Source organism: Struthio camelus, chromosome 5 (genome assembly GCF_040807025.1).
Source record: "Struthio camelus isolate bStrCam1 chromosome 5, bStrCam1.hap1, whole genome shotgun sequence".
In the NCBI taxonomy this organism is placed as follows: domain Eukaryota; kingdom Metazoa; phylum Chordata; class Aves; order Struthioniformes; family Struthionidae; genus Struthio; species Struthio camelus.
In genome coordinates this window covers 79,237,674-79,250,236 of record NC_090946.1, presented here as the reverse complement: position 1 = coordinate 79,250,236, position 12,563 = coordinate 79,237,674, and the positions used below count along the sequence as shown (strand labels likewise).

Below are 12,563 nucleotides of genomic sequence, written 5' to 3'. Positions count from 1 at the left end.
CCTGTTTAATTAAGCATGCTCTCTGGTCAGCGTGGGTTTTTCGTAAGGCTTGTGGGGATGCCCAGTAGTATTTTGAAACCACCTTCTGAGGCCAGATCAGCTGCAGCTACGAGCACAAGTCCTGGGACCAGTGGGGTAAATGTCGCCCAGACTGGAAGCCAGTGATGCTCTTGCTGATGTTCAGCATGTGCAGGTAATTCCTTGGTGCAGGAAGTGGCTTCTTGACTTTGAACAGCGTTCTCTTTAAATGTGGCTATAACCCTCTGATTTACAAGAATTGTTCCCATCTGTGCAAGAAGTTGTAATTTTATATGGAGAATCTAATTCTAGACTTTCTTGGTAATTAGATTGTAAATGAGTTTTTAATGACTTTTTTTTTCCTCCTTCCAGGAATTGACTGATAAAAGACTAAATGTGGCGGTGAATCTTAACCAGGATGTAGGTCATCTCAAGAAGCTGCTTGTGTCAGTAAGCCAAATGCTGTCAAAGGGACGAGAACACTACCAGCTAGTAGGTAGGAACAGCCGTTGGCTGCCTAGCTGAACGGGTGGGTTTGTTAGAAGGGATGGAAGGGGGGGAACCTGTTCAGACTTGACACATCAGGTGTTGAAACTTTCTATGTGGAATCGATCAAAAGCTTCTAGTAGGCACTGGAGATGTATTTCTCTCTGGATCCCTACTTCAGTTAGCTGGGGCTGATCTTGTGGCCCTGTATCCCTGTCTGTCTAGACACAAGACTCTGTGTCCCTGCTTCTTGCTGCTTGCCTCTTCACTCGACAGGTTTCCAAAGCTGTCTTCTCGCAGTGCCCATGCCTTACTTCCCTCTCTCTTGCCAGTAACACGGGCAAAATGTCTGTGCTTCCGTGCTCCAGTTGCTTTGGGACAGAATATAAAGTAACCCACTGGGCTTTCACTGCGTTAGCTGTGGTCACGGGGATATGAATATCTAAAGCCTCAGTCTGGCATGAACTCTTGATCCAATTATAGGCACACGAACAAGGCTTTTATTTTAACATATGGCCAACTTTGAAATGTGGGCTTTTGTGGTTCACTACCTCATGCCGTTAACTTCTGAAGCGACCCAAAGTTAACTAGCGGTCGGATAAACTTGAGACACCCGAACTTTCTTGCAAAGCTGATGCACTCTGTCAGTGAGCCCCTCCTAGATGAGCTGTTAGAGGGGTCTGAAAGCGAGTTGTGAACTGTTCAGTGTGAGAGGCAGCAAAGGCTTGGCAGCGAACGTGCTGCTACAAAAAGTGCCAAAAACTCCCTCTTAGGCACTGGGGACGGATACTTGTGTGTATGTGTGTTTGTTTTTTGGCTAATTTGGGATTTTTTTCCCCATTCCTGCCTCTGTAGTACAATGTGGGCAGCAGAGCTCCTCTTGCAGGCCAGCAGCAGGGCGCTCATGATGGGGTGAGGCTGGTCCTGTGGGAAGGGCTTGGTGCTGCTCTTCGGGCACGTGGGAGGACGGGGCCGCCCGAGCCTTGGCCTCTGCCTCGGGGAGGCTGTAGCTTTTAGCCTCCTGTCAGATAGGCCTCCGCCTCCCTGCTCGTTCCTCTGGGCTTCGTCCCGGCGCCGATGCTAACGAAGCTGCTTGGGATGAGCCGCTGAACTGAAGCGCTGGCTGTGTACGGATTTGCTTGAACGCTGTTCTTCAGAAACCGCTCGGCTTACGTGGCGTTTTGTGTTTCTCTTGCAGAATGAAGTCACGGGGGAATCGTTAATTTGAGGATAGCAGAAGGCATTGTATTATATTTTGCCAAATTAAAGCCTTATTTATGTTTTCACCCTTTCTACTTTGTCAGAAACACTGAACAGAGTTTTGTCTTTTCTAATCCTTGTTAGACTACTGATTTAAAGAAAAAACCAACTCTGTAGACACCTCCAGAGTTTAGTTTTATAATAAAAAGAAAAAACTGTTTGGATAATTAGACCTTTACATTCCTGGAGAGACAGTAACCATGTAATCTTTTATCTTATTTTGCTCAATAAAACTTGTTCAGAAAACTCCAATGTGGTAAAGTCACCAATGGAATATAACATTTTAATACTGATGTTGTACACTGTTTTACTTAAACATTTTGGGATTAGCTGCCTCTGACTTCAACCTCAAGTAAACACTCCTTTTTTTTTTTTTTTGGTTGCTAATGTAATCAGTTTTTGTAATGGTGTCAGCAAAAAATAAAGGGATGCTATTATTCAAAGTGTTTCTGCTCTGTTCTTTTAGTTGAAGTTTGTGAGGACTCCACAGGTGAGACTTCTACCTTTCTTCTCCCCGAAACAAGTGTCGAGCTGTGCTCAGCATCCGTCTCTGGGCAGAGGCTGAGGCAGAGCAGGCATAAGCTTGAAAAGAGGCAAATTGGGGTGCTTCAAAGGCAGCCTTTCTCTGAAGTTTGTAGAGAAAGGGTGCTAAGGTTTAGAAAGAAAACAAAACAGCAGCAGGAAACCATCCTGCAGGCTCTTTGTGGTTCTGCATCATATATTTTCTTTGGCAAAACCGGTGAGTGTAAAGCACTTTGCCCATACAGCCCTCAATGTTTTTAAGCCAGCCCTTGTGGAAGGGTCCGACTAAATCCACCTGGCTGTCATCAGCATGTGGGATATCTCTGCTTGCTCTTGGACCTGGTTTTCTGGATGGGAGTCTGCAGTGGAAGGGGGAGGGGGAGTTTGAATGCTCTGTTGGTACCAGGTGCTTTGCTGGGAACAAACCTGGGCAGGCTGTCTGTGATAGGATAAGGTAGGGAGATGTGTTAGCCCTTCTCCACTTTGAGTTTTTAAGCGTGCATCTTGGAGCTCTCCAGTTCTGTGCGAGGATCTTAAGCAAAGTGAGATGTTCTTGCTGAGTTTTTGATGATGCTTGAGGATGTGATTATGAGAGAAGGCAACAAAACAGTTGGGGGCCCAAGTTAATTAATTGTACTGGTTAGAAATGGTTCAAACTGCTCAGCTTGAGCTTTTCATACTCTTGTGGGATTTTTTGTTTTATTTTATGTTCTTTCAGCACTCAGCCCCCTTGACCAGACAGAAGTTAGAAAAGTTTCTTCCTTACATGGCCTCAGTAATTTCCTGGATGATGCCAGTCCTGTTGTGAGCTATGAAACAGCTCGGAACAGGGACAGAAAACTTGAGGTTCTCTACAACAGCTACACTTTACTGAGACTTCAACTGTAGCTTTGGTTGTTTTGAAACTGTTTATTCCATACACTTAGGTGAGCTTAGTCTGGGCCGTTGCAGGTTGGGTGTTGTTGCTCTGATTCCAGCCCTGCCTGTCTAGAGAGTCCCCATGACCACTCCAGCTAGAAGCTGCTGCTTCAAAGCTGTTTCACTTGGTACAAGACTTAGTCGCTGAGGCAGAGGCTGCTGGTGGTGGTTGTGTAGGACAGCAGACCTAAATTTCTCCAGTATGGAGAAGCACAGTGAGGAACTTCCCACCACTTCCGCCCTGCAGCTCTCGGGACGGTCAGGCTGGATGGATTTGCACCACAAGCCCCCAGCTATGAGGGAGGTATTGGGGTCCTCTCTGCAGTGTAGCTGTATGTTCCTCATCTTGGTTATCCTCCTGGCTGTCATGGTTGCTTTCTCGTGTGCAGCTAGGAGGAAGCTCACCTCCCTCCAGGTCGGTGCTATCCTTCAGCTCCTCCTGGAGCTCTGCTCTGTTCTCTGCTCCTCTCCTTTCCCCATGTGGAGAAGAGCAACGGACAGTTGGAAAACATCCCAAGGAGCTGTCTCTCATCCACCTTTGGCTCACCAGATCCCAGTTCTTCCATTATCTGTGGGTAACAGGTTTAGGGGTGCGCGGGGGTTTCCTGCAGGTCGTCTTGCCAAGTGCACTGCTGATTGAAAAGTGTGTGAATGGGTGCTAGCAAATTCCCTCAATTCCTCCTTTCCTGTGTTCAGGTTGGGACAGTTGCTTTGCAGGAGCCTTTTTGGATGTGGAAAAGATGGTGGTAATGGAGAAACAGGGAGGCCAGCAGTGGAGCTGGCCTGATTCACCTGCCTCTATCTGGAGATGACCTCCTCCTCCCAGATGTGCTGCCTCAAGGGCAGAGCAGTTTGAGGAAGAGCTATGTTAACGCTGTCTCCTTCCAGCAGAGTGGCTAGAGCTGGGGTCGATTCTTGGCTAACTTTGGTATGGGCAAATCCAAATGAAACCTGAGGTCTCCAGGTAAGGTGATGCCCCTTTTTCCTCAAAAGGGTTTTTTGGCAAGTGCTGACAGTGCTTTGTCTGTGGAAGAAATGCTTCTGGGGTGCCTTGAGAGCCTTTGTGGGGGCAGCATTTGGAGGAGTAAAGACACAATGTAAGGGTGGAGTTGGAAATCTGGTGGTTTATTCAGGCTCGTGATCTTTTCTGTAGGGTGAAGTTGCAAAGCAGAGGCGAAGGTACTGCTGCAGTGCCTAGTTTAGAAGTTTAAGAATTGCAAAGTCATTCACTTCTCTCTTGGCAAAAGTGCTCCCAGGAGGGAATGCGAAACCTTTATTGTGAAATCTCAATGCAGTGATTTTTGTTTTTCGGTTTTTTGGGTTTTTTTGTTTTTTTTGTTGCTTTAAGAGGTGTAAACATTTGGGCTGTCTCTACAGGGGTGTTAAATGCAGCCATAAGAACATTCCCCTCCCCACAACCCCAACTGAGCAAATTGTGATCCCCTGCCTGAAGGGTGAGGAGAGGTTAGGACGGTTACCCAGGACCTGTGGGAAGGCTGATGGATCATGCATGGTCTCAGTGTCCTCTTCAGCCTTGGAATAAAATGCAGCTGATGGTAATGCTCTCTCAAATTTGGACAGCTTTGGCTTGGTGACTTCGTCAGTAAGAAATCCCTGTTGCTCTGGGCATCTAAGGTAAAATGCAATGACCAAAAAGGAAAAAATCCCAACCCCGACTGAGCAATGCCAAAGTAGTGCTGATACTTGGTTGTGCAGCCTGGTGCAAGCCCCTGGTTCTCTGCAGTTGAAACCTCAGCCCGTTTGTCTCCATCCAGCCCCCGGAGCTGCCAGCAGCGGAGAGGGGAGCCCTGGAGCAGAGGTTTTGGTGCGCTGCGAACGCTGCAGGCCCCGAAACGTGGCACTTAGTCTGTGCCCGCACTAGAGGGAGACAATAGCTAATGGATACGGAGAAGCTTTTGTTGGAAAAAACCCAAACGTGGGTGTTTGGATGCCAGCAATGGATTTTAATTGAAACGCCAGAATGATTTGCCCTAGAAGAAGCTGTGCACTGTAAGCTGTGTGCAATGCAGTGCTAAACATTTTCCAGCCTGGTGCTGGCTATCAAGTGTTTCTGAGCTTAATTCACATACAATTGACATCCCTTCTTACTGTTCTTAATCAGCCTCTTTAAAAACAGAGATGAGAAATGCAGGGGAAGCTTTTGAGCTGTCTATTAGCTCTTGTTGTGGCTTCTAGAAGTTGTGCTGCTGCTTCATTGCTAACTGTGACCCCCTTCACACCCTTTTTCAGCAGTATCCAGCAGATGTTAGCGGTAAGCTTTATGAAAGTTTTTTTGTCTTTTAGTTGCTACTGTTGGGTTTTCTGAGCCAGTGACCCACTCTTTTATGTTAATTGCAATAATAAATAGCTATCTCATGCAATTTTAGTTCAACCCTAATTAATTCAAACAATTTTGCCGTGAAACCACTTGTAAGGAAACTGTTATTTCCTTCTCATGGCCCCTGCTACTGTGGACACTGGTGATGGCAGTCCATGCTGCAGGGGTTCCCTTTGTGCTTCTCGCTTGGTGAGTGACCTTGGCCCTTTTTGGCTGCACTTGCAATGCTGTTTGTAGTTAGCTGTGAATTTCCTTGTATTATTTGCTACAGCATAGGCTGGTTTTGGAAGGACTCTGCCCTTCTTCTGGGGCATTGTAGGGACTCCATCAGTTTGTCTGTGTCGTGTTGCTGGCAGGGTCTCTCAGAGTCTCTTCTGCAGATCTTGGTTGAAGCTGTGAGCAGGGAGAGCTGCCACTTGCCAACCATGAGTCTCTAAGGGAGCATCCAAAAGATGAGGTATTACTGTTTCTGCCCGCTTGGCTTAAAGCCCTTGGCTGAGCTTATCCAGAACACAAAGGCAGGGACAGAGTTCAACTCCAAGGTAGGCGTTGACAGCCTGAGCTTTTCTTTCTTTGCCTGGACCCTTTGGTCTACTCAGCTGAGCTTTGTCCGGTTCAATGCCTTCCTCCGGCACATTCTCCTCCACCGCTCCCAAGCACACCTGTGCTCTGGGCGGAGAGAAAAGGAGGTCTTGCAGAGGTAAGTTTGTATTTATTATAAAAGACTTATTGCCCTTGAACTGAAAGGGGAGCTTGTGTTAAGTGGACAGCCCGATTGTGGAGTTTGTATCTGTCAGAAGGCAGTGTGCAGGGCAGTGGAGGGGATCTGGGTATCTCTTGGTACCTTTCTCTGAAGACCTAAGTTTTGGAAACCTATCTTGCTCTGGCTCAGCGTGAGTGGAGGAGATACCACAGGTCCCACTTTGGTTCCCCTTGGTGGCCCTCACAGCCCTGTCTTCATGTCCCGGCATGACCAGTGGTCCCAGTTTGGAGCAATGGGCAAGGGCTGCTCACACTGTTATCTGAGGCTCAGATGGTGAGTGACAGAGCATGGCCCCACTGCCCCCATCCCGGTCCTGTTGCCACTTGCAGACCCAAAATACCATCTCATGGCTCAAATCCAATGCATTTTTTCATAGATATGGAGAAGAGTTCTCTGAGTGCAATTGTGATGTCTTCTCAGTGCCTCTGAAGACAGAATTCCCAGAGGTATCTATTCCCCTCTGGACCATCTCTTGCTGCTGTGGTTTCCCCAGGGTCTCATTCCTCGTAGTCAGCCTGGGAGGGGGCCTGACATGGCAGTCGTTGTGGGGGCTGAGACCCTGTCTCTCTTCACCTCTCCTCCCTGGTCTGTGTCTGTGCATCTCCATGCCTTGTCCCTCTGCCTGGAGGTTTAGCAAGAGGTGGCCTCTTCTGTCATGCTGCTGGAGCAACGTTGGTTTTGCCAAATGTCTTTAAAGAGATGCAGGTAGGGCGTTTTCTGTTCCACACTTGCTTGAAATGAGTCTGGCCTAGCTTCCTGAAGGCATCAGTCATGCTATTTTTGGTCAGAGCTCTGCCTGTCGCAGCAGCAGGGTGGCAGGACTAGAGACCTGGAAGATCACCTTGGCCAGTCAAAGCTTCACCTGAATGTCGCCCTCTGCAAACTCGAGCGTAGCAAATGGGTCAGTGAAAGCCTGGAGGAGTTTCCGACCTCTCCATGAGAGACCAGGAATAAACTTGCCAGCTGATGTTCAGGTTGTCTCAGGCATGTTTGCAACGCTGCTAGGTTTTTGGGTTGCTATAATTTGTCTGAGCTTGCACCGGCCTGGCAGAGGGGCGCGAGGCTCTGGTTCAAACCCTTGGTGCCAAACTAGGGGCTGCCGAGGCCCTTCCCAAAGCCAGGCCTGAAGGACTTGCCCTTGTATTGTTTATGCCAGGGTTAGGCTCCTTTCCTTACTTAAGTCAACTGAAAGTGATTGTAAATAAAAAATGACTCTGCAAGAAAACCTAAACAACCCCCCCAAACCCTTCAAGCTTTCACTTGCGGGAAGAAGAAAAAAAAATACTTTTTCCCTCCAGCCTAGTGTGCTTTCTAAGAAAGAAAATGTTTCCTTTCCTAAAAATCCTGAAGGATGCCTTATAAGGGCTTGGAAACAGTTTTACCCACCAGCACCGAGCATTTTTCTCATTCCTCTTTCTGTCTCCATCACTTGTTGAGATGACAGACGTCCCCTTGCTAATAGCTGTTGTGGGGCTGCCCCTGCCTGTTTCATTGCGGTCCTGGTGGGCGGCGTTGGGCCGTCCCCACCACGGGAGCTGTCCGCCACCTTCCCTGTGCCCAGAAAGGCTACGGTTGAGCTTTCAGCTCTCGCACCACTGGTACCATCTGCACAGGGGTCTGGGGAGGCTTCTCCATGGCTCTTTACAACTTTCTCTATTTTTGGAGAGCTTGCACCTAAAAATACCTTTTGGGACTCTGCAGGAAGCCAGCTCTGGCTCTGCGGCATTTGAGGGAGCTGATTAAACCGTGGGGGAACACTGACTTTTGAGCGGTGCCTGGGCTGCGGTGCTGAGGCCGTGGCAGAGATCCTCCCCTGCTTTTTGCCGTGATTGCAGAGATGGAGGTGAGATTAATAAATTGCATCCGAGTCGTTGCTAGAGGTCGTGTGCAGCTGGGACGGGCTGAGGGGACCTGCTGGGCTCTAGCACTTTGCAGGCTGACCAGCAGCAACTCGTTGTGGTCACCAAACGACTGTCAAACATTGTCAAACATCTAGTGCCTCCACCCGTGGTACTAAAAGCTGTGGGACGGGGCCCCGGCATCCCGCCTGGCCCCGTGTGCCTCCAGCGGGGAGCCCCTTGCCATCTTCCTGCAGGACCTATTTGGGTAAAAACCCCTCGCCTTCAAGCGGAGAAAGCAGTAGCGTGAGACCCTTTCAAAGCCGGTATGTTAGAGCCAGCCCTTTTTCTGCTGTACGTTGATGCTATCCAGGGACGTCCTTGGAGATCCCCATCTCTTGCTCGAGCAAATAGGCTTGTCCGCATCCAAGCGTGTTGCAAACAAACCGAGCCGCACCAGGCGTTCGCGGCGGCTTCAAAATCGATTAAATATTTAAAGAGCAGAGCGAGCGCGTTCGCGTCAGTGGCGCTGGTCCCGGCTCATCGTTATTAATTCCCAGCCGCCCGGGGCGGGAAACTCCGCTGCTCCCCGACTTGGGGGCTGGTATAAACGCAACGCTTTGGGGGGGGGGGGGAAAGAGAAGGTGCGAGTGCAAGGCAGGGAAGGGGGGCGAGGGATGCGTTTGCAGACGTGACGAGCTGGCGGCGATCCTCTGCAGCCGGGAGCCGTAACTAGGGCTGGGAGCTGCGCCCTTCCCCGCCGCGAAGGGCAGAAGGGCCACCAGCTGCTTTTGTTGCAGGGTTTCTTCTCCTTCCCGCTCTCTGATAACGCTCATTGGTCCAAAGATGCTTTTCTTCTCATAAAGCGAGAATTTGGGAGAAAGCTGTGGGTTTGCTGGGTCTCGTGAAGCAGAGCGAGCCCGAGGGGGAGCTTTCTTAGTTATATCGGCACGTGGCTCCCACGCTCGGTGGTGACGGCGGTGTCCGGTAGATGGAGACGGCAACGGGGGTGTGAACTCGGGGGGCAGGAGGCGTCCGAGGACGTCAGGGCGATGAGGATGCCCTACCGGAAAGGTGCCCTTCGTCGCCAGCCGCACGTTCTCGTTAACATTTATCGGGCAGCTCCAGATGTTGCCCAGCGCGCCGGTCCGACGGTGGCGGCGTTGCGGCGGCTCCCGCACCGCCGCCGCGTTCGCTGCTGCGGGGCTCTGCTGTGCCGCTGCCTTCCCCCTTCCCGAGCCGCGTGCGTGCGAACCCGGGAGCTGCGAGTCCCCCGGGCGAGAGCAAAGCGGTTCGTTAAGGCCACGCGCAGGCTCCTCGCGCATCTCGACGGCCCGCTGAGCAAGCCGCCGGCCGCCGCTCCAGTAAATAATTGAACGGAGACCTCAAGCAAACGTCTGCCCCAGCTGCGTCCCTTTCCCTGGGTCGGAGAGGCCTCAGCTTTCACGGAAGGGTGGAGGTTGGCAGGGACCTCTGGAGATCATCTAGTCCAACCTCCCTGCTCCAGCAGGGTCACCTACAGCACGTTGCCCAGGGTCGCGTCCAGACGGGTGTTGAACATCTCCAGCGAAGGAGACTCCCCCACCTGTAAAACGGGGGCAAGGCCGCGGAGCGGCCGGGCTGCGAGGAAAGGGGCCGCGCCGCGGGAACGGCGCTGCCCGAGCCCTGTTTGCAGCCACCCGGGCAGCGACGGGGATTTGTCCTCCGCGCGGGGGTCCCGCTCCAGGAGCACCGGCAGTTTTCCGCTCCGGGGCTGGCGTGCCTGGGTTCGCCTCCCGCTCCTGCCGCCTCTCCGGCGAGGCTTTTCACGCTTCCCCTTGGCTCTTCCCCAGGAGCTCCACGCGCCCTTCGTTTTCGCCTGACTTGGCTGAAGGAAGTTGGGTTTGGGGGTAATTTTGGCGGGGAGCTGGGGGCCGTGGGGCCGGCGCTTGCTTTGCTGCTGCTGTGCAACCTGCGATGAAGTACTCCCCGGCCTGGCTTTCTGCCTGTGCGATTAAAAAAGTGTCTTTTGAACACCTTTGTAGCACACAGGTGTATTTTAAAAGCAAATATATTAGTTACTGCCAGGTACTTGGAGAGCTGGAGGCAATGTATAGGCAGGAAGAGAAGACAAAAACAGTCCTCGGTTTTTTGCTCTTGGATTCCTGTTGTTGCTGGTCGTGGCAAGTTTATCATAAATCTTGCAGTATTTGACGTTTTTTGGAAAGTCTCTGTTTCCGGAGCTGCCTGACTGGCGTCTTCAGCGTCTTTTGGGAAGCTGAAGTGGCGTCAACCCTGGTAGTGAGGTAGAAGCACGAGTCCCTGCAGGAAGGACCGACACCAAAACAGAGTTGTCCTAGCGCCTTGGGTTAAGCAGGTCGTGTTCTGAGTGGGGCTCTGATCTGATCTTAACAACAACAACAACAAAATTAAATCCTAAAGCTAGCAACATCGGGTTCACGTTTGCCCGAGGATGGGCAACATGGCAGCATGAATTTTTTCTCATCCTCTGGTTGAGCAGATGGGTGCAGGCTCGTCTCTTGCTGCCGATATCCACGTTTTGGGATCGGTGTTTGCAGTCCTCTCGGCTCCCCTGGCCTCTCAGACCCCAACGCGTAACGTTTGCAGCAACCCGCTATTAGGGCAAGGGCCACTTTTTATTCCGGGAGCCACTTTTTTATCGCCGCGGCTCTGGCTGTTTGCTGCTGACAAAAGCCGGCTCAGGAGGGGGTGTCTTGTTAATAAGCTGCGTGTGCGCGACAACAGGGGTATATTGATGTATTTTTAATAAATACCCTCTTTTAAAGGGACGCATACGTATTCTGCGCTAATCCGCTCATTACAAGGTAGCCGGGCGGCTGGCGAGGTTCGCCGGCGCCTTAGATCAGCCCGGTGTCATCGCGCCTTACAAGCTGGAGCAGAGGTAACGCTGCTCGCTCGCGTCGTAAATCTGAAGTTAGCAACGTTAAACCTTCCCTTCTGAGGTTTGCTCTCCCACTTGCTCGCCTAGGCTGCAATTTTGGTTAAAATCTGATTAAAACGTTCCATTGCCGGTTGATCGCCGGTTGCATAATAAGCACGCTGCGTGCGTTAGGACCATAGTGACGGGCAGGTCATGAAAGCGAGAGGATGGATCGGATTAAAGCGGCTCAGCTTACGTAGATCAGCAGCCAGAGAGGCTTTGAACTGCCACGTCCTGATTTTATTCGGTGTTTTCCTCGCGTTTATTTTCTCCCGCTTTCATCGTTTTTCTGCCACACAAAATCCTCTTTAACGGGAGACCCGTGAGCCCTCTCTTGTTGCTGCCGACTAGTGAAGATGAGGTGTCCCGGAGGCGGGCGGACTGCAAGCGTCGTTTGTTACTCGAGAGGAGACAACGTTCCCGATTTCGCGCGCGCAGCTTTCCCTTCGGCGGCTCGCGGTAGACCTCGCGTGCCGGGCGACTGCAAATGCAGCAGCGCGCCCGTCCGCGACCGCGTCCGCTACGCCGCGTCCCCGGCCCTTCGCCCGCCTCTCTCCCTCCGAGAGCTGCGGGGCAGGCGTTGGCCCACGAGCCTCTTAAATTAATTTTCGCTGTGAGGTTGAAGTATTTTACGTGTCGCACGGGGGCCGTCTGTGGCCGTCCTGCCAACTGAAGTGGGTTTGCATGATTCACTTTGCTTTATATCTGGCTTTAAGTTGCTTGGTTACCGGATGAGGTAGCGAGCGCTGAAAGAAACGCTGGCTTTGCTAGAGCCTCCTGCCTCGCGGACTCCGGCTGCCTTTTTAGGTCCGGTCTAAGCGGCTTCAGAGCTTCCCGTATTGCTTTTCCGAGAAAAAACTCGCCTGTGGCTGGCTAGCCTGCCTGAGTCTGCAGGCAGCCTGGCACGAGACCTGGCAGCGCTCGGCGCGGCGCGGCCCCGCTCAGCCCTGTCCTCGGTGAGAAGCTCTGCTCCGGGAGCAGCACGTGGCCTCTGCGGCTCTGGTCCTCCGAGATGGGGCTGCTGCGCCGGCCCTGGCTGCGTCTCCCCTTTTTCTCCTCCAGCAGGCGAAGCAGGAGCCTGAACGGCAAGGGTTGCCTCCTCTTCTGGTTTTCTAAGGGTGCTTAGCGCTGGAGGGGGAGGTGGTGATGGAAATGAGTCATCCGTCTCGCAGGTCCTTTCTTCCCCTTTGCTGCTCCCACGCAAGGAGGTGGTTTTCCTCCTCGCTTCTCAGCGAGGGGGAAACAATAAAGCTGTCTTAGCGCATTATCTCCTCCTGCAGCACGAAGCACCGGCTGCTTTCGGAGACACCTTCAGGGGAGGCAGCTCGAAGCCCTTCGGTGGGGGACTGTGGCCCTCCAATACTGTTGCACAGCTCTAAGGCCAAGGGAGCGAGATTTGTATTTTCTGTGTTTCACCTAACAAAAAAGGCCTTTGGGGGAGGGTGAGAGCCCAAGCCCACCTAGCCCGTTACCTGGTCT

At 51.8% G+C, this 12,563-nt stretch overlaps 1 protein-coding gene across 11 annotated transcripts in view; it reads left to right on the top strand.

Annotated features, from left to right (window-relative positions):
• Positions 1 to 2,207, top strand: part of KTN1 (kinectin 1) — a 79,397-nt gene extending 77,190 nt beyond the window's left edge. For 10 of the 11 annotated variants that reach the window (XM_068947470.1, XM_068947466.1, XM_068947465.1 and 7 more), the window contains 2 exons: positions 391 to 514; positions 1,703 to 2,207. In XM_068947470.1, coding sequence (XP_068803571.1) covers positions 391 to 514; positions 1,703 to 1,707 — 129 coding nt within the window. In that variant the 3' untranslated portion in view covers positions 1,708 to 2,207. The remainder of the gene's footprint in view (positions 1 to 390; positions 515 to 1,702) is intronic. The other variant, XM_068947473.1, reaches the window with a different exon arrangement.
• The last annotated feature ends 10,356 nt before the right edge of the window (positions 2,208 to 12,563 follow it).